The following is a 21931-nucleotide window of genomic DNA, read 5'->3' on the forward strand; positions in this document are numbered from 1 at the left end:
TAAAAACAAAACTCTCTTATTTACTATTTTAAATCATAAAATGTGCCTTGTAACTTTGGTTCAGAGACTGAGGAGAATAGTTGTCATTGAGTGGAGTTGTCATTTTCATCTTTATATCAAGGATTCTTGACTCTTGACTGTATTGTATGCTCTTAGCACTTAGAAGGAAGTCCTCCTGGAAATATCAGACTAGCCAGAAATGCCTTCTTGCGTCAAATCAGAAGGAAAAATAACTAACCTACTGAGTGTAATACCCTAGTCACTGTGAACTCACACCCATTCCGCATTCCTTGAGGAAATGTTGGTTCTGTACTGAACAGCACATATCAGCTCTTAGGCTGCTCCTCGGGCTTTTAGTAAATGGGCACAGCTTTGAGATCAGACTTCAAGAGGAGGCACCCAGAGGGCAGATGGTGGAGTGCACATTGCCCAGTGACCCGAGGACCTCTACACCCGTTTGTAGAGTGAGTTGCAGCTGTTTGATATAGCATTTAAGAATGGTCACTTACTGTAATCTACAAATACTAATTGAATAACTACTGTGATGGTGTTGTGCAGTACAATAGAAGGTCAGAAGTGCCACTGGCCATGAGCTTAGTAGAGTATAGGTGGCAAGAAAGTATTTGTGTTTAACCTCTTCAGGTCTCATTGCCAGTTACATGCCAAAGGAGGGGCCTGAGGGTTTGCCTGCCTAGAGAAGCACTTTACTACAGAGCTACACCCCAGCCACTGCTTTCTGTTTCTTCATTTCCAATAAAGGGCAGGAGCTAGACTGTTTCCCAGAGTTGGCAGTTCAGAAGCCAGACATCAGAAAGGGTCAAAGGTGTCGTCATTAGCTCTTGTCTTTGTGTGGGGAAGAAGAGAAAAACATATGCAAGTGTGCATGTGTGGACATCAAAGGAGGATTCAGACATCCTACTCTATCACTCTCTGCCTTTTCACTTCAGACAGGGTCTTTCACCTTACCTAGAGCTAGGTTGGCAGGCAGCAGGTCCCAGCAATCCGCCTGCCTCTGCCCTCCCCCCATTATGCTGGACTTATAGCATATGTGGCCGTGCTCACCATATTACATGTGTGCTGCCTGTTTGACCTCAGGTCCTCATGCTTACACAACAATCACTTTTGCCTCCTGAGCCATCTCCCCAGTGTCCAAAAGTCCCCCCCTCCTCCAAAAGCAGCCTTTTGTAAATAAAAGTTAACATTACCCTGGTAAATGTGGGACAGGACACTTCTGCCCCTCTGCTTCCTACTTCCCTGTCCTTTCTCTATTTTCTAGTGGTACCCCAACCACACAAAGTCTATTTAATGAGCTACTTATATACAGAGACAAAACAAAAGTCAAAGAAGCAAAACTAACAATGAGTATAAATTTAAAGCTTTTCAGTTCTCTTACTGTAGTATTTTAAAACCTTTGAACAATGTAACTTCAAAAGCCATAAGAGTATATATAGTTGTTCTTAAGACATAAATGTAACAGTGTCTCTTAAGACACCATACCCACCCTTGCTGTGATGGGTAAAACTCTTTCTTTAGCTTCTCCCTTCCTCTCACCACATCAATACTTAATTGTTCATTAAAATGCTTTCTTAATAAACCCCAACTGTCCTTCATTTTAAATGTGTAGAGTTAGTTAAGTAGGAATCTGGAAATCCTTTTTACTCTGAGTGTTCTTAGGCAGGCAGGATGGGTCAGCTCATGACTTGCATGGTAGGAAAGGACTCACTCCTGAGGAGTGTCCTCTGACCTCTGCATATGTGCATGCACACACTCAGCAGTAAAAGGAAAATGTAAATGTCCTTAAGGATGTTGTAGGAATAAGATAATCAAGATATAGATTTAACCCTCATATGTGCTAAAAAGTGCTGGTTCTGAAGCCCTATGTGAGTGACTTCATAAACCTCGTTTCTTCCTTTTTATTTTCATTATGAAGCCATTTTATTATAGATATAAGCACAGGCACAGGGGAAAGAGAGACCTACAGTAAGCAAGGATGGATGGAGGCTCCTGAAGACAGAGTCTCCCAGTTTAGCCCTGTAGTCCTGCCAGGATTTGGAAAGCTGAGGCAAGAGGAACTTTTTTTTTCTTTAACTTTTTATTTATTTCTCCTGAGTTTCACATCATGCACCCCATTCCCACTCATCTCCCCATCTCCCTAATATCCACCCCTTGCACTTGCAACTTTGCCTCCCAAATAAAAAAATACAAACAAACAAACAACAGTAACAGAAAAACATAGCATAACATCTTATCATGGGAGCTGTAGTGTATCACAGTGTGTCCTATCCCACACATCTTCTGTCCACACATCTTCACTTGCAGATGTTCATTGCAATAAGTTATTGGTCTGGTTCAAGATCCCTGGCTTCTGTGATACCATCAGTAGTGTATCCTCACCAGAACTTCTCTGGGTCATCCCATTGCTGCCTGTGTCATGGAGATCTTTCAGCCCAGGATCAGAAGGACTAGCCCCTTCACAGATGATACAGATTTGGGGGGGGGAGGGGCAACTCAGAGCTGTGGATCTGCACCTGGGTGGTTGCTGAGCTGGTCAGTGCATCAATTGTTTCTTATCTACACCACCTGGTGAGCTTTCTAGCACTGCTCCGGCTAGACCACCCAGTGCCACCGTGGGTAGGAGGCAAGATCAACTCCCCCACTCTCAAGCCTTCAGGGCTGGCCTACCCACACCGACGCCTCCAGAGCCAGCTCCACTGTGCTGCCCAGTCAAGGCAAGGCCTCCACTTCTGTGAGGGGCTGGGCCAGGTCTCCCACTCTCACACCGTTGGGCCTGGTTCACCCATGCCTTTGCCGTCAGAGCCAGCTCTACTGTGTTGCCCAGGTGATGTGTAGGGCACTCACCCAAAGTGCTGCAGCCAGTGAGGGGGCAAAAAAGTCTCACTTGTTATGGACATGAAAACACAGCCTCAGCTGATGTAAATTTTAGATCCAAGCTAATAGGATTCAGCCTTTTTTTCAGATGACCACAAATATTAACCTCTTCAATTTTCATAATGGAAAAAGTTTCGCACCTCTCATCTGATATTTAAAACATTCACTTCTCATGCTGACCTACATAAACTGCATGTGCTTGTTAGGGAAACTAAAGCAGAAAGTAAGTAAGATTCCACCATGAATCACCTACAGTTGCAGTACCCGGAGACTGTCTTGTGCTATGAAGCAATGCTCTGAACAGAGTCTAGAGAAGCAGACCCACTTGGAGAGCTTTTCTCGGGGTGCGTAAACTCCACATACACCCTCTCGGTTGTCATGGAGCCCGTCTCAGTTGGACCCCAGTCATCAGGGTTTGTTTGCTTCTTACTTTTATTGTTTGGTCTCACTGTTCAAGGATGGCTGTGTGTCCAAACAAGTTTCACACTTTTGATATAGCATGTACCATGTCATGTCCAGGTGATAGTTTTTAAATAAAAAAAAAAAAAAAGTAAAGCTCCCACAGATTGCCTGTGCTTTTCACCTCTGGCTTCCGTGCAGCACAGCCTGTCCCTGTGCTTTTAAATTATCGCTGGACTGTATTATTTCTATCCACCAGCCCCAGATTCTTGAACTCAGAGAAGCCTTTCCACACCTTTTGTTCTCTGTCATTGAGTAGTTTTTAAGATTGCTTCTCTACTTGTCCATTGTTGTCATAATAAGCCGCATTTGAAGTTACTCTTTCAGTTGTTCTGATCGTCTACCTTATTTTTTTATTTTAAAAGCTTTTAAGTACCTTATGCTTTATATATCAGTATCAATGCAATGAGTTGAATAGTGGCTACTTCTACTTGAATATTTGTGATGTGATGTACACTTTTCATATCTGAATGCTTGAAGGCTCATAGCATCCTTTCAAAGTATTGTATAGTGCCTGTATTTTATAGTTAACAGTTCAGAAAGGTGACAGGAAAACCTCTGCCCTTCACTAACAAAACTGTCTCTGCCAGTAAATGAATCTTTTCTGCTCTCATGGAATGGAAATTACTTTACTTTAAAATGAATGTTCTTTTTTGCCTAGATGCCAGATTTGATCCCAAGTTTAGTCATTTGCATTTTTTAGAACTGTGAACCTCTTGTTTCATTTAGATTTCTTTTGTTTCCTTCACATGTATATTTTTATATTCTGATCAGCAACAAAATTTAGGTTTGTTTTTTTTTTTTTTAAGTAAAAATAGACTTTAGGTGATTTGTTAGGTCATAAGCTTTTCCTTTATTTCTTGGCATACCTTATTTGGTAACTGCAGAAAGCATTCTACCTTGTTTGAAGCTATGTGTAATTCCATTTTCACATTTCAAAAAAAAAGTCAGTGCTTAAATAAGAAACTAAACTATTTGTGATGGCCCAAAATATTAGTCAGACATGATTTTAAAAACTTTAATTTTAGGATAAAACAATATCATACACTCTTGTTAGGATTGCAAAAATCAGTCAATCAATAAGAATCTTATTTCAAGTGAATGCAGCTAGAAGAGATGTGTTCAAGTGTAGTGGACAGTGTCCTTTTCTCAGTGCCATGAACATCTTGGCTTCCAGTGTCCAGGATATGCTTTGAAGGTTTTGGCTTAGTTGACAGACATACTCTATTAGCACCCCGTGAACATTGAGTTTATTGGACTTCCTACAGACCATGGAGGAAGGGCTACTTACAAGAGTCTAGTAGACCCCAAAGCAGCCCCACTGGATGATGGCTCCCCCATAGCTATATAACAGGCCTTTGGGGGGGGGTGGCTTTTAGCTATACAACAGTTTTTAAAGTGGTAATTACTGTGTTTTGTTCAGAAGTCTCTTGGTAGTAATTCAGATAGAAATTTTTATTATAATGTATTTTTTATCTATATCTTTAATGACCTAGAATAAGCACAAACACAGAAATAACCACATTTACATGGCCACATTTACACAGGTCTGAAGATTTATGCTGTATTTAAATGTTAACAATCATAAGAGATATTGGCAAAAAGTAAATTTCATGAACACTGCCCTTTATTTTGCTAACTATGTGCCTAATTGTACAGTACAGATGATACAATAGTGAGCAGTATTTCAAAAAAGAAAATGAATATTCAAATTCTACGGAGCCAGTTAGGGCTTATAAAGTGTGGCAAGCTTATGATTGGATGGAGAATAGAAAGAACAATTAGGAGTCTATATTGGCATCCTAAAAAAGGAAGCATAGATGATATAGGCCAAAGTTAACGAAAGTTAACAATCGTTAATAGAAGTTAACAAAAGTTAACAACTTGCAAAAGCTGACAATTGTGAAAGGCTTCAGGTAATCCACAGTGAAGGTTTACATTAACTGTTCACAGCCACCCCAATATTTTACATTCTGTGTATATTTTACCAGTTTGGCATTTAATTCCACTTCATACTGCATCAGTTTCCAAATACTACTGTGTAAAAATATAAGAAAGTAGAACTCCAGGTCTTAGATCTTTTATTACTGCTTTCTATTTTTTATTTTTTATATTAATTACACTTTATTCACTTTGCATCCCAGCTGTAGACCCCTCCCTCATTCCCTCCTAATCCTGCCCTCCCTTCCTCATCTCTTCCCATGCCCCTCTCCAAGTCCATTGATAGGGGAGGTCCTCCTTCCCTTCCATCTGACCCTAGCTTATTAGGTCTCATCAGGACTGGCTGCATTGTCCTCCTCTGCGGCCTGGCAAGGCTGCCTCCCCATCTGGGGGAGAGGGGGTGATTCAAAGAGCCAGCCAATGAGTTCATGTCAGAGACAGTCCCTGTTCCCCTTACGAGGGTACCCACTTGGATACTGAGCTGCCATGGGCTACATCTGTGCAGGGGTTCTAGGTTACATCCATGCATGGCCCTGGTTTGGAGTATCCATCTCAGAAAAGACCCCTGAGCCCAGAGTTTTTGGTTGTATTGCTCTCCTTGTGGAGCTCCTGTCCTCTCCAGGTCTTACTATCTCCACCTTCTTTACTAAGATTCCCTGCACTCTGCCCAAAGTTTGGTTATGAGTCTCTGCCTCTGCTTTGATATCCTGCTAGGTAGAGTCTTTCAGAGTCCCTCTGTGGTAGGCCCCTGTCCTGTTTCCTCCTTCTTCCAATTTCCATCCTGTTTGTCTTTCTGAGTGAGGATTGATTATCTTTCCCAGGGTCATCCTTCTTGCTTAGCTTCTTTAGGTGTACAGATTTTAGTATGCTTATATTATATGTCTACTATCCACTTATAAATGAGTATATACCATGTGTGTCTTTCTGCATCTGGGATACCTCACCCAGGATGATCTTTTCTAGTTCCCACAATTTGCCTGCAAATTTCATGATTTCCTTGTTTTTAATTGCTGAATAGTATTCCATTGTGTAAATGTACCACAATTTCTGAAGTCATTCCTCCATTGAGGGACATCTGGGTTATTTACAGGTTCTGGCTATTATGAATAAAGCTGCTACTAACATGGTTGAGCAAATGTCCTCGTTGTGTACTTGAGCATATTTTAGATATATGCCTAGGAGTGGTATAGCTGGATCTTGCGGAACTGCTATTCCTAATTGTCTAAGAAAGCAACAAATTGATTTCCAAAGTGATTGTACAAGTTTACATTCCCACTAGCATTGGAGGAGGGTTCCCCTGCTTTCTTAATAAGGAGAATATTAAAGCTGAAAAACTTCATCTAACAGGACAGGAGCATATCACAGAGGGCCTCTGAAAGATTCTACCTAGCAGGGTATCAAAACATATACTGAGACTCAGAGCCAAACTTTGGGCAGAGTGCAGGGAGTCTTATGAAAGAAAGGGGGATATAGAAAGACCTGAAGGGAGCAGGTGCACCACAAGGAGAGCAACACAACCAAAAAATTTGAGCACAGGGGTCTTTTCTGAGACTCATACTCCAAACAAGGATCATGCATGGAGGTAACCTAGAACCCCTGCACAGATGTAGCCCATGGCAGCTTAGTGTCCAAGAGGGTTCCCCAATAATAGGAATAGGGACCGTCTCTGACATGAACTCATGGTCTGCCTCTTTGATCACCTCCACCTGAGGGGGGAGTAGCCTTACCAGGCCACAGAGGAAGACAAAGAAACCAGTCCTGGTGTGACCTGATAGACTAGGATCAGACAGAAGGGGAGGAGGATCTCCCCTGTCACTGGACTTGGGGAGGAGCATAGGAGAAGAAGAAGGAGGGAGGGTTGGTTTGGGAGAAGATGGGGGAAGGGTCTATAGCTGAGATACAAAGTGAATAAACTGTAATAAATAAAATTAAAATTTAAAAAGTTCATATGAAGGGCAGTCAGTGTACTGCAATCATACAGACATGGCCACGTTCTCACACATGCACAGACATAGAAACAAATGGCCACATCCCCCAACCTCCGATGTCTCCACATACACACACGCACACACATAAATACACACTACATGCACACAAACACAGGCATAGCCGCATATACATTCCTACTGCTCACTTAGATTGTTAGCTATTTTTCCGTTGCTCTGATAAGATACTGTAACTCTAGTAGTCTTCAACTTTAAGGAATTGTGAAAAAGCAACAAAAACTCTGAAAGATTTGATTAGCGAAGCTGAAAACTTACATGGTTGATGATTTCAAACTAGCTATTTTTAAAGATGCGATTGCAGGAACAGCTAATTGGACTAGTAAAATCAGAACTTCTCACAGTATTGTCTTTGCATACAGAGGTCCCATCTAAGCCTCGTGTCTGTCAGCTTTGTATCATCTAATATATTTACATCAGAGAACTAGTCAGAGGGAGTCTCTATTTTAAGCACACAAGAACCATCAGTAGCAGGCACTGACTGACTTGGTAAAGAGCGTCCAAACCTTTTCAAAGGTTCTTAATGTTCTTAATGCAGAAATGCAAAACCGGATTTTGTTGCCCTTTTGCTCCACAAGCACACAGGGTCACTCAGGACAGGGCAGTGTGTGGTGTAAGGAGTGCAGAGTGGCACAGGCAGCAGCAAGGGAAGGCTGAGCCTGAGTCTGCTTAGAATGCAGTTCAGAGATCAGTCAGAAGAAGCTCCTGAAGTTAAAAGACGGAAAAAACACTATAAAAAAAGGTCATTTCATTGTGAGTGTTCTTACTGAAGTCACCCTATTTGCCTTTAAGTCTGTGGTTCTGTGGTTTTTAATACAAAATATAAAACTGCTGTCAATATTTCTTAATATTTCTTAATTAAAACAATGTAGTATTTTAATTATTATTTGTTAGCACTTGGAAGTACCCGGGTTTCTAATGGAAAAAGTGAAGTCAGTAGCAGCAGGCTCATATACCGCAACTCTTACATGCAGTGTAAGAGGTAGAGGCTGTAAGAAGTGGCGCTGTTAGGCTCAAGCCACTTTCAGTGTGTTTGCTGCCTTATATTTGGGGAGTTGCTACCTGCTTTCGAGACAGGCTCTGCAAGGAGCTAAATCTGTCCTTCAACTCTTGATTTTCCATCTACCTCCTAAATCCTTGGATTACAGCAGTGGTTCTCACGGGTCCTAATGCTATGACCCCTTAATACAGGTCCTACTATTGTTGCTACTTTATAACTGTAATTTTGCTACTGTTATGAATCATGATGTAAATATCTGTATTTTCCAATGGTCTAAGGTGACCCCTGTAAAAGAGTCATTTGACCCCTCAAAGGGTGAATGACCCACAAGCTGGTGTGTATGTGTGTTGTTTTTATGGACAGAGTTTCTCTGTGTAGCCTCAATGTCCTGGAATTCGCTCTATAGAACAGGGTGGCCTTGAACTCAGGGATCTTCCTGCCTCTGCCTCCTGGGTGCCGAGATCATGAACTACCATGGCCAGGCTTGGTTTTATATGTTTTGAACAAACAGAAGGCCACTCTAAAGTTCTAAAACTTTCCAGGTAATTTTTGAACCCCTGAGCTTTTTGTTATGAATGTTTTCAGCTATGGCTTCACCCAGCCCTTAAGATGTTGTCAGTTCCTTTCTTTGGTTCATTGTGTTGATTATTTTCTTTCTGTTGTTTTATTTACAAATATATTGGTATGGGTTTAATTTGTAAGTGTCCAGGGATAATTAAACAATGTCTTGTCTGTATTAGGGTCTTTGTCTTACTCACATTTGAAAATGCAGCTGTAGTAGAGGTTAACTCTCTGCCATTTATAAACTCAGCATTGATCCTAATAGCTTATTAATGAAATGTTGGCTTGCCTGAGATTTGTATTAACTTTATTTTTCAGTGATCGAATTCCTGCCCTCATACATGCTAGACAAGAGTTGTACCACTGAATTGCACCTCAGCCTTTGGGCTTTTTTAAGCACATTTAAATAAACCACAAAAATTACCATTACATATTTTGTAGATGAAATCAGAACCAGTATTTTTTACCTCAAGAAAGACAGATTTACAATCTGTGGGTTTAGCTGGGCACACGCTTGTAATCCCAGCACTCAGGGAGGCAGACACAGGCAGTTCTCTGTGAGTTCAAGGCCAGCCTGGTCTACAAAGTGAATTCAGGATAGCCAAGGCTAGACAGAGAAACCCTGTCTCAAGAAAACAAAACAAAACAAAAGTCTCTGGGTTTATGGATGACTTTTGGGTAATATGTTAACCAACCCTGAAAATGGCTCATTATTATGTTTGTGAATAATTGTCATAGTCTAGAAGATAGGGGATCATTGAAAGAATCAGAAAAATGAAGGAAACTGACTAAATGAAAGAATAATAAAATCCCAATTATCAAGAAGATAAGAGATAGGTTTGAATCTATGAAATCATAAGGGTACTAGTTGATTAGATCAGAAGATAAAGCTACAATTGACACAGCTAATTTGAAAGAATACTGAATAAAAGTTTCTTTTAAAACACATAATGAACCTATGGGATTAGTACTCCACTCTCACAAAAATGTCTGCATGCTAAATTCCAAGCAGATTCACAAAAGGCTTATTAGCTCTATCTCTGTCAAGACGTCAGAAGCAAGGATGCTGGAGGTGAGGAAAAGCTCTGTTCTGCCTGCCCTGCAGTCTTCCTCGAGCCACTGTTGCAAAGCATCCGAGAGTACTGACCCACCGTGCCCATTTCTGTGACAGTATGTGTTTGTTTCTGCTCTGTTGTGGCAGCTGCTGGGAATGTAAGTGTTCCATGTGTGGTTCTTTGAAAGATTGTTCTTTTTATACCTTTATGTTATTTTTTTCCTTTGAAATAATCTTTGTATAACTTTTTTGAGGGTGTCATACAAACATACAAACTGTTTTGGTTATATTCCGCACTACTCTTCCTGATTCCTCCCAGGTCTATTTTCCCAGCCCCCAGCCCAGCCCCTTACAATTTCATATCCTTTTTTTCTGTTTGTTCGTTTGTTCGTTTTATAACCTACCAAGTCTAATTTTTGTTGGCCATGTACTTATGGGTATGGCGTGTGGTTGACCTGCCACTTCTCCATGTAAGAAACAAATAGCATCACACAAAGGAACACACCAACAAAGCAAAGGTAGCTCAGCAAGGCAGAAAGGTTGCCTTAGAACCCAAGGGCTAGCAACATGCTGTGTCCAAGATGACTCCTCTTTTACCTCTGGCATCTCATCTCAGCAGTGGGAGTTGACTTCAGTCCGATGCAATTGATTAGTTGGTGGAAAGGGAACAGGAGTTTTGGGAAATAATAGTCCTTGTCATGCTAATGGCCTTTAATGCTAAACAGACAAACGAAAACCCTATTTCTCACAATTCCTCTCTCTTTATTTTCCCCCACATCTTCTTAACTCTTTTCCCTTCCTTGCTGGAATGTTGGCTGGCTTGATCTTTTACTGCAGCCACAGCTACTGTGAGGTCATGAGTGTGGGGGTACTGTCATATCCAAATGACATTGTTTCACTCCAGTCCTCCCCAACTTCTTGACGCCTACAGTCAGTCTGTCTGTCTTCCACAATGGTTTCTGAGCTCTGGGGAGAGAGCTGTAATGTTGATAGCCCATATGTGGCTTTGCATTCCAAATTCACTTATTATCTGCTCAATGGAGTTAATTATATGATTAGATCTGGATGCTGCATAATCTCTGGGCATAGAGATACAAATTTAGAAGGCAGTGTGACACTATGTCTGTTTTGTAAAATAATAGTAGTAGTTCACCTTGAGGCTGATGAGCTCCTTAACCATGCTTTCTTGCTCAGATTTATAGTACTGGGTATATGTTTCCTCCTCTGGAATAGGTGTTGGGATCAGCAAGCAGGCATTTCTACAGGCAGCCCCTGGGGCCTGACATACCAGGTAACAGGCATTTGGAAAGACACCCAGACCACCTGCTGACCACCTGGAACCACCCGCGCATGCTCTGGACCATCCTATAAGAGAACTGGGGCCCCTCCCCTTCCTCTCCTTCTCGCTTATTCTCTCTTTCTCTTTCCGTCTCTCTTCCTCCCCCTCTCTGTCTGTCTGTCTCTCTCTCTCTCCCTCTCTGTCTCTCTCTCTATCTCTATCTACCTCCCTCTCTGTAACCCCCCTCTACCTAATAAACCTCCCGCGTGGAACCGATCTCGTGGTGTGATCTGTGGACCCGCGTGTAACCTCTTTTCTATAATTCCTAACAATAGGTCTTACCATAAATTCAACCATAAATTAGTTGACTAATTCCCTAACGTTGTTATATTTTTAAGAAGGGAATGTTTATACCATTAAAGTGGGTAAGATTTAAATCTAAGCAAATTCTTGAATTTCTGAATTTTTTTCCTTACAGATTCTTTGTTGACTCAGTCATAAACTGGATTGTTACACCTAGGCTCTTATAGTCTTTGAGTCCTCAAGGAGAGAGTCTGGTTTTTTATGATGGTGGTGGTGGTGGTGATGAGCCCTTACAAGGAGATGTTCACTCTAGAAGACAGGTATAATTATTATTCTCATGTACAGTGGGAAACTGGCACAAAGCTAAAGCACTGACTCAGAGTTGCACAGGTGGGCACCCTCCTAGTCATCTGGCCCTGGAGCTCATATTCATTTTCAATCTTACTATGCAGAACAACAGAGCTTAAATAAGAAGACAAAGTAGCATAAGTGATTACCTAAAACCAGAGCGCTGCAGGCTCACCTCAAATTGCATAAGAGATTTCAGAAATGAATTATTAGTTGAGTTCTTTCTCTTTAATAAAGTATTCTAAAGTTTAAAGCTCCCTGCTCTTTGTATGGCTTTGGATCCTATTGATTATGCACATCTGCTCATGTCCTGGGATTCCCAGAATGGACAGAGAACATGAGAGAGGTCTCCCACCCCTCTAATAGAGGGCTTTGCCAAAGGGACTCCTTTCAGCTTCACTTCTGCCTTACACAGCCCTGTTACTACTGGTAGAAGATCCTGTTACACTTGGAGGCTCTTCTTGGTTGCAGTAAGTTGTATCAGCTGCCCTTGTTTTACCAGCCCTTTGGGTTTGTGGAGGAGTACTGTCATGTACTTGTTTATACACAAGAAAGGTAATTCTAGGCTAGGTTTTCTCAAGAGGTTGTCAAAAATTACCTTGGAACTTTTAGAAAAGCAAATTGCCAAATTTGCCAGCTATCTCATATTTCATCGGCAAATTTACATGTTCAACAAGCTCCAATACTTCCAGTATGTTGTAGGTGTATGAAAAGCACCATTCAAGAGACTGCAGGAAATGAGAAGCATTCTTCAGGCATGTGAGGGTCACCAGACAAGATTTAACGTCTGTCTTTTGTAGAGGCTATAGCTAATAGGGAAGATAAAGTCCATGTAAAAATAACTATAATAGAAAGTGAAAATAAAGAATCCAGAAAGCCAAAGCCAGAGACATTTTAGAGGATTTTGTAGTTTGTTTAATGCATAGAATATATGATTATATAATTTTCTTTTAATGTTTGTATCATTAGAACTCTCAGACTTTATTTTCTGAGCCATGGTCTCATGGAGTTCCGGCTGGTCTTAAAGTTATGATCCACTGCCTCCACCTCTCTACTCCTGGGATTACAAGTGTACACTACCATGCTTGGCTCATCGTCTCAAGTTTGCTTCTCTTTCCTTCACTGGCTCATTGGGAAAATTTATAGAACTGACATTTATAAAGGCAAAAACAAAATTGTTCCTATTTTAAAGTTTACCACATCTAAAACCAGAAAATGTTGCCCTCCATATACTTTCAGCCCTCTTGAAGCTTCTGTGTGAATTTCCGGCTGGGAATTGTCAACTTATGTGACATAGAACCACATACATGGATAGCTGAATATGGACAGCCCTTTGTTCAGAGGCTTGCTCAGTGCTGGTGTGGCTAGAACTCATGTATGTGTGACACACTCAAATTTTTCTGTTAAAAACAAAAATCATTGTCACTATCACCACGATGCTTAATTTACAGGTAACCAGTGAGTAGTACTTTTAAAAACAAGTAAAGAGACAATCCAAGTGTGAATGGGAAAGGAAAAAAATTAGCATTTATCTGTTAGCCAGTGTATATTAGGAGGTATGACATGCCAAGTCCAGAAAGATCAAGTAAGTACCAATCCACATAAACAAATAATCTTATGGCATAGAAGGATTTCATTCTTTAAAGATTCTAGTTTCCAGAGCTGGAGAGATGGCTCATCTGTTAAGAATGTGTGCTGCTCTTGCAGAGGACCTTCATCTGATTCCCAGCATCCACACTGGGCAGCATACAACTGCCTGTAAGTCCAGTTTCAGGAGGATCTGGTGCCTCTGACTTCTGAGGCACTTGTACCCACACACATACACACATACACAAATTAAAAATAATAAAAATAAATCTTCTGGAACCTTACTACCACCAATAAAGAATGATAATAAGAAAAGGCAGGTGATTTTTAATTTTCATTTGATAATATTACCTAGCTCAATATTACATTGACCAATTTGAATTATTATTTATGATACCTGGTTTTATACTTTTTTCTTTAGTTCACCAATGTTTTTTTTTTTTTGGTTTTTGTTTTATTTCTTTACTTTTTGATTGAGTCTGTAACTTTCATGTTATGTACTCTAATTTCATTTATCTTTCCATTCCCTTATATCTGCCCTCCAACCTTGCATTCCATTGCAACCTACCCCCCCAAAAGAAAATTTTAAAAAATCATTTTTGCCATGGAATCTGCATTGTGTCACAGTATGTCATACAGTGTACCCTTATGGCAATACATCTTTTTTTTCTTTTCTTTTTTGGATTTGGTTGGTTGGTTTGGTTTGGTTTTTTTGTTGTTGTTTTTGGTTTTTGTTTTATTGGACACAGGGTTTCTCTGTAGCATTGGCTGGCCTGGACTCACTTTGTAGCAAGGCTGGCCTTGAACTCACAGAGATCTGCCTGTCTTTGCCTCCCAGAGTGCTGGGATTACAGGCGTGTGCCTCCATGCCTGGCTTGCCGATACATCTTTTCTTGCAAATGATCATTGTTGTGAGTCTTGGTCTGGTTCAAGGCCTCTGGCTTCTGCTACACTATCAATATTGGACCTTCACTTGGACTCCTCGCAGATATCCTGTTGTTCTGGAGATCCTACAGCCTTGGATCTGAAGGACTGGCCCTTTCATGTACTAGAGCAGTTCATAGATGGGGTAGATGTTGGGGTGGGTCAACCCATAACCCTGCATCTGGGTCTGGGTATTAGCTGAGATGGTCAGCCTGCCTGCTCTCCCACACTCAGACCAACAGAACGAGCTTTCCAGCACTGCCCTGGTAGTTTACAAGATGCCAAAGCCAGCAAGGGGTGGGGCCAGCTCTGCTCAACGCTGGATAACAACATGGTTCCAGGCAGCAGCCCAGACCAGAGCCATTCCCATGGCCTTTGGTGGTAACATGGACCACAGACATGAATACAGACCCCAGCTGCCGCATGACCGCAGACTCAGACATGGTTCTTGGCATCAGCACTGCCTGGGACTTCACCTTGCGCTCAGGTGGCAGGACAGGCTACTCACTTCACAGTGTTCCTCTCCGCTTTTTCTCTCTCCAATTCCACCTCTCTTCATGGTGCTCAAGTGGTCCAGTTTCTCTTTCTCTCCAGCTCTTCACCACGGATACTTGCTCATCCTAGTGACTCCTGCTACAGGCAGGCCACATGGCACCAAGGGCCTCTGGGTGTCTTCAAATGTTTTGCCAATCCAAAGATTCCAAAGGAAATAAATCCCTGGTCAAAGTTAAACATAGCACAGTAAAATTCAACATAGAGTTGTCCAGTCTCATGGTTGAACCGGCACCAAAACCAACTAGAGAGATTAGCAGATAGGCCAGGGATGAGAAGTAAACGCAGCAGGACATGTCAAGTCAATTGTGGTCTCCATTCTACAGGAACTGCCCTCTTCCTGGGTAGGAGGAAGCTCTAGGAGTCACAGCCACTCACAGAGGTCAGTTTTCTCAAAGAAGGCCTGGGTCCACTGGCACTTGGGTTTGTTAGTAGCTCTGTTGCTGGACAATGTGTAACTCACCATTTCCCGAGGAGCAAGAGCAGCAACTGCCTTCACTTCTCTAATTCTGCTTCTCCTCACAGCACACAAACCATTTGGCTTTCCTTTGTCTTCCATCTCTCCAACACCTATTTCCTCGCTTCTTGCTCTCTTATCACTCCATCACCTACTTACTTGGTACAAAGGAGATTTGTTACCTTAGAGACAAGAAGGGAGAGGGCACTGCCTTTGGATCCAGCAAAGGCAGACAGCAGGTAATTTTGCAGGAGTGGGTTTTTCAGAAGAAAATGGGAAGTCTGTGCTAGGATGGGTTGGTAAGTCCTAATTGAACAGGTTAGCTAGTGTAGCCAACAAATGAATTTTGTTTGTTGGACCTTGGTGTTTTGTCTCAGGAATGAGTCAGTGGCCAAATAAGGAAATAGACCATGGGGCTAGGTTTAAGAATGTTAATCTAACAGTTTAGCAAGGTGGAGGGAAGGGGAAAGGACAAAACCTGCTGCTGCCATGTTTGCATGCTTGCCATATTAGAGAGCCCTTCGTTCTCACCTTTTGTTTCCTTACTGGTTAAGTGGTCATTATTCTCTCAGGCTGCCTCATGATGACATTGGGGAGTCATTAGAGACTCAAGGAAGCTGGGATGCTGGTCAAGGTTGGGAAGAGCGGGCTGTCTAGGTTCTGCAGGACCATCTGGGGCTAGGGAAGTGCAGGCAGCATTGGAGCGCTCTGTGAAGCTGGACCGTCTGGGGCTAGCCACGTTGGAGCCCTCCAGGATGCTGATGCAGAGGGCGCCTCTGGGCCTGGCAAGTTGCTGGAGTAGTTTTCAGTTGATTTGGAATCTGCTGGGACAGACTAGGGACTGAAGGTAAAGTTAAGGAGTTGCGAAAAAAAAAATTATCTTGGATGTACGTTTGAAACTTTTAGACCCAAGTTTTTTGTATTTGGGGGAGGAGGTTCCCAAGGCCAGGGAAACTAGGAGGGATCCTTCCTCAAGTAATAGGCAAGTGAGGAATTTTAGGCTGTTGATTGACAGGAGTTCTTCTCTGGACTCCATTTGACTTGTGAAAGGTGGATTTAAGTCAATTTCCTGAAGTTTATAAAAAGAGATGAAAATGTTACCATTGTTTGTAATCTGTACTGAAATCTACATTGTAGAAAAGGCAGTAGACTCATGTCTTTGAATCATAGTAAAAGTTTGGGGACCCAAACAATAGCATAAAGAGAAGGAAGAAATCTGAAACAATTTTTTATATACCTTAAATCACTTTCTCAAACCCTCATAACATACTTAAGCTTTCTTATTTCCAGACCTTAGACGTATATGGCTTGCATTTGTAGAGTCTTACAATTAAACCTTTTTATCCTCAGACCTTAAAACACTTTCTTAGACTTTTATGGTTTGCATTTACACACCTTAAAACATTTTCTTAGACTGTCATAATTTCAGACCTTTAAAACTTGCTGATGAGAAAGGTAGTCAAGGTAGGGTTAGTTGACTGACATAACATTGCAGGCTTGGGTTAGGTTGTTTAGAAAGCTGTTATCTATTGGGGTGAGAGGTGGGTTTAGAGAAAGGGTAGAAGGGATTTGGTGTTAGAGTGAAATATGTAGCGCAGGTAGTGAACATTGCCCTGTGTTGAAAGAGATTAAATGATGGTGGCTCTTGAGGGCTCTGAGGCTGTTTAAGGGCTGGGGGAACTGGGTTTGAAGATGTAGGCAGAAGAGTCTTTAAGTGTAATATGGAGGGTTTGGGATTTTTGGTGAGTGGGTATGCGAGTAGAGGCTGGGGAAGTAACAGGCACAATGTATGGCTCTACTGTGAGCTTTTGCTGGGGAAGGTACAACTTATGTTAATTTTGGGAAGGGCATGAGGAATGAAGAGAAAGAAGTGGGAAAAAGAAAAGCCTTTGAAGGATCCAGTTAAAGTTGGCTTTTGGAGGGGTCTGGAGAACTGGCTGTGGACTCCAGCTGTGGGTGAGGGAGAGCTGAGTGAGGAACATGAGGAGTTGACTGACGCGTGAAGTGAGGCTCTAGGCACCTGGGAAGTGATGGGTGTGGGTTTAGGCAGGTCAGTCAGTATCAGAGACCTCAGAAGAATAGAGTGTAGTAGGAATACATTCCAAATGGCCTATGTACCAATTAAGTGATAGAGACATTTCCATTACTTAGAGAGTTGCCAGAGGCTCCTGTGGTCTTGATGGCTGGGCAATGGTGGTAGGTCTTTGGCTGTCATACAGGGCAGTGGGCCTTTGGCTGTCAGACCCAGGTCTGAGAGAATTTTTTTGTAGAGGAACCTGAGAAAATTGACCTCACTTTGACCAAGGAGAGTAGGTCGGTTAACCCAAAAGTGTTTACAGTTGGAGCAGAGCTCTGGCAGCAGGCAGGCTTGGGGCAGTGTAGACCAGTGATCAGTGTGACCATAATCTGGGCAGGGTGATTGTGTCCTGTCTGTCTTCTTTGGAGACCACTGGGGTTTTTGTTAGGCATGTCTCTATAACAGAAAGCTTAAACATTTTACCTGCCATACTCAGCCAGTCTCTGAAGAACTTGAGGACCATGCATCTAGTATGTCTGATTTGTGTATTTTAAGCTTAACTTTGAAAGCATACAGAGGCTAAATAAAGCTGGGTATTAAATAAGCTATAAGTTGCTAGTTTAAAATGTTTTGTTTTTTTTTTTTAAGAGTTGAAGGCGAAGGTAAGAGACTTTTGAAAATATAGAACAGGGCAGGATGTAAGAGATTTTGGGATCCTGGATTTGCATAAGCTGCATGAGGGGATCTGTCAGAGGAAGAGGCAAAGCCTGCTCTGTGGAGGGAGCTGAGGACAGAAGCCGACTGGACAGACGGTGGGGAGAGGGGGAGGTAAGAAAAGAGAACAGGGTCACACAGAATTGTGTACAGCTCCTAAGGAGGGGAGGACCTGTAGTCAGCTTGGTTCCCAGAGTCCTGGCTTGGGGCTGTCTGAAGGCTGTGTAGGAAGTGCTCTCCCTGTCTGCCCCTAACAAGACAGAGTGGGGATGCTGACACTGCGCTTGGAGTCATGATGGAATCATGACACCAGTGTAAGTGGTGGGGGTGCCGTGCAGGACTCCGCATCTGTGCAGAGCACACTTAGACACCAAGTTCTCAGCACAAAGGAGGTCTACTACCCCAGAGGGACAAGTGGGGGGAGGCTGCCTCTGCGTGGACAAAGGCAGCAGCAGGTGGCTTTTAGGGAGAAAAAGGGGGTCTGTGCTGGGGTGAGTTGGTGAGTCCTCATTGGACAAGTACTCTTAATGGTTTAGCAAGGGAGAGTGAGGGGGAAAGAGGAAAACCTGTACACGTCCTTAGTGCTACCACTCAGCTGTTTCCGTGAACACGAAACATTACTACTGTGGTCTCTGCAGTTTTGAATCTATTCCTGCTTTGTAACTACAACCTGTGTTCTTTGATTGACACCTTTCCAGCCCCGCCAGGTACCCAGTGTCCAACAGCCACCATTTTCCTGGTCTGTGAGTTCAGCCTTTTTGGTTTGCATGTAAATGAGATTCTACAACACCCAAATGAGATTCTACAACACCCTCTGTGTCTGGCTTATCCTGTGCCACATGTCTTTCAGGTTTATCCACCTGCTTTTGTGTTTTAGTACTCGTTGGTATAGTCTGTTTAGCTGTCAGTATTTTATTACAGTATATTTAAATAGCCCAGTGTGGTGGTGCACACCTGTAATCTCAGTACTTGGACTTCATGGCAAGAGATTTAGGGCCATCCTGGGCTACACGATACCTTGTTTCAGAAAAGCAGTAAATGATTAAGTAGAGACCTGGGAAGATGATTCAGTCAGTAAAGTGCCTGCTTTGAAGGGCCTAGATTTGGCTTCCCAGAGCAGTCATAAAAGCTGTGTATGGCAGCTAGAGACAGTTGGAGCTCTGAAGCTCATTTGCCAGCCAGCCTAGCCTATTGATGAGCCTTGGGTTCAATAAGGGAACCCTGTCTCAAAAATAAGGTGGAGAATAACTTAAGAAAGATACCTGGTATTGACCTCTGGCCTCTGTAGACACGTGTGTGTGTGTGTGTGTGTGTTTGTACCTGAGCACATGTATACATATTGTTAATCCCACAAATTCAAGGAGAAAGACCACAGACCCAAATCATGGCCAAGTTAATTAAAGCAAGCAACTAATTAAAGCAAGTTTTTTGTTGTTGTGGTTTTATTTTAAATTTGTGTACATAAGCTATTTCTCCCTAAAGGTGGTGTTCAAGAGATCAGCAATGAACAGGGGTGGGATATACTTTTTTTTTTTTTTAATTTAGTTTAGGAGTAGGGGGTTTCCATTTGGGGGATTTGCCATATAAAAAAGTGGGGTTACATAAGCATAACAAATTGGTCATAACAACCCTCTGAAATGAGGACATGGTTGCAGGGTGGTCAAAACAAGATAGTCATAACAAGGTGGTCATTAAAACAGGCAGTCTTAACACGGTGGTCAGGACAACCTTTTGAAACAAAGGCATGGTTGCCCTTTCCTGGAACAGGCAGGACAGAACGATTTATAGTTAAGGTTTTTACATGGGGCATAGCCCAATCCTTGAGAAACAGATTTAATCCTAAACAAGCCTAAGATGGAGGCAGTCTGGTTTATTAGTATACCCACATGAGCTTATCCATACACCACACACTAAATAAATGAGAGAGTAAAATCTTTAAAGAAACTTTAAGTTGAAAATTCAGATACACTGGGAAATCAAACACAACTATTTCTTATATACCAAAGTGAACTTTCAGAGAGTGAGCCAATAAAACTGAAAATTAGAATTTACATTTCATTTTCAGGTCTGTTGAGGTGTGACCTACAGAATTAATGGAGTATTTTCCTTACTATTTAGGAAGTACCAGAGAGGCACCCGGGTTCGGCTGCGGCTCCTCGATCTTGAGCTGACATCTCGGTTCCTGGGCGCGACCACAGATACAACTCTACTGGAGGCTGATGCAGTTCTCTTAGGAATCCAAGAGAGCAGAGACTCAAAATCAAGAGAGTAACAACTCAACAAGTAAATGAACTCTGCCTGGTGCATTTGTACCTGTTTTGAGCCCAAAAAGCTGTCAAGAATGCAGTTAGAGACGTGTGACTTAAGTAATTGAGTAAAGTTGTAACAAATGAAAACTCATCATGGCTCTTCCCTGTTACAATTGTTTTTGCCTGCACCCTCCCCCTTTCTCTACCCATTTTTTGTTGGGCTGGGGTAATGATAGCAATTCTGAAAGTTTCTCTAATTCAGTCAGTACTTTGAGTACTCTCTGGACAGATGGGATGATTCTAACCAATAGTAAACAAGTGATAAAACATAGCTTGCCTTGGTTTGGAAGTGGACAGTAAATAAGAGAAATGTATAGTGTATTAGTGTTCATGCTCAGGAGAAAAATAAAGCAAGGATGGGCTATAAGATACCAAGTGACAGGTTGACATTTAGGTGTGGTCAGCCAGCATAAGGTCACCAGAACAGTGACTCAGGAGGAACTTGTGGGAGATATGAAGCCACAGAAGTCTCTGGGAAAGAGTATTCCCACAGAGGCTGTGTGCCTAGTGTAAAGCACCCGAGACAGGCCTGGGCCTCTCCAGTTCAAGAACAGGAAGAAGCCATCATGACAGAGAATAAGAACAGAGATGCTTGCAGAGAAGCAAGGAAATCCTCCAGGTTCTTTAGCATTTGCTTGCTGTGATCCACAGGGAGGCTTGCTGGAGGATTCTTAGAGGAGGAGGAGTAGGAACTGCCAGTTCCTTTGGTGTATCCCTTGAGTAGATTGCTGAGAAGTCTAAGAAGGAGCAGAAGTTGTCACAGTGAACACATCAAAAGACTAGCAATTGATTGTCCAGATAAGAGATACCAGGGAGAGTAGTAGAGGCAGGTGGAGAGGGGTTGGAATCTGGGTATATTTTAAAGATACAGCCAACAGGATTCCCTACACACTGAATATGGATATGAGAAAAAGAGTGAGCAGTGACATTCCACCTTTTGCAACCAAATTCTCCCGATGGAGTTGCAACTCGAGCAGCTGAGCTACAGAGGAACAGGTTTGAACTGTCCAGAACTCAGTTTGGAGCATGTTGAAATAGTTACTGGGCATTAAAGTAGAGATGTCCTGAAAGCAGCTTAGTAGCTCGGGAGCTCAGGAGACAAAAGATTAAAAAAGCTTGTAAGTTACAGACATTTTGTCATGTAAGTTAAAAACAAACAAACAAAAAGGCAAGGGGTTAGTACATGCCTTTAATCACAGCACTCAGGACGTAGAGCCAAGTGGGTAGAGACATGAGTGAGACGAACACAGCAAGTTCCAGGCCAGGCAAAGCTATGTGGAGAGACCCTCTCTTAACAAATTTGCGTATATGCATTTTCCTTGGCAGTTTTGTGTGTTATATTATCATGAAGTTCTAAAGTCCAGGGACATAATTCAGTATAGAGCACTTGTCTTGCATGTATAAAGCGGAGTTTTATACTCAGTGCTGCAAGAAAACAAAAATTTGTCTGAATTCCTACTAGGAGCCAAGCTAACTGGTCTAATGGGCCTAAATAGTTTCACACAAATGTCTTTTTACCAGGAGAGCCAGATGG

The 21931-nt window shown here is 42.2% G+C and overlaps 1 protein-coding gene across 1 annotated transcript in view; it reads left to right on the forward strand.

Annotated features, from left to right (window-relative positions):
- Positions 1-20488, forward strand: part of Mrps28 (mitochondrial ribosomal protein S28) — a 109055-nt gene extending 88567 nt beyond the window's left edge. The window contains exon 3 of the mRNA XM_021632365.2: positions 20207-20488. Within this exon, the coding sequence (XP_021488040.1) occupies positions 20207-20360 (154 nt within the window). The 3' untranslated portion in view covers positions 20361-20488. The remainder of the gene's footprint in view (positions 1-20206) is intronic.
- The last annotated feature ends 1443 nt before the right edge of the window (positions 20489-21931 follow it).

This window comes from Meriones unguiculatus, chromosome 6 (genome assembly GCF_030254825.1).
Source record: "Meriones unguiculatus strain TT.TT164.6M chromosome 6, Bangor_MerUng_6.1, whole genome shotgun sequence".
NCBI classification, from domain to species: domain Eukaryota; kingdom Metazoa; phylum Chordata; class Mammalia; order Rodentia; family Muridae; genus Meriones; species Meriones unguiculatus.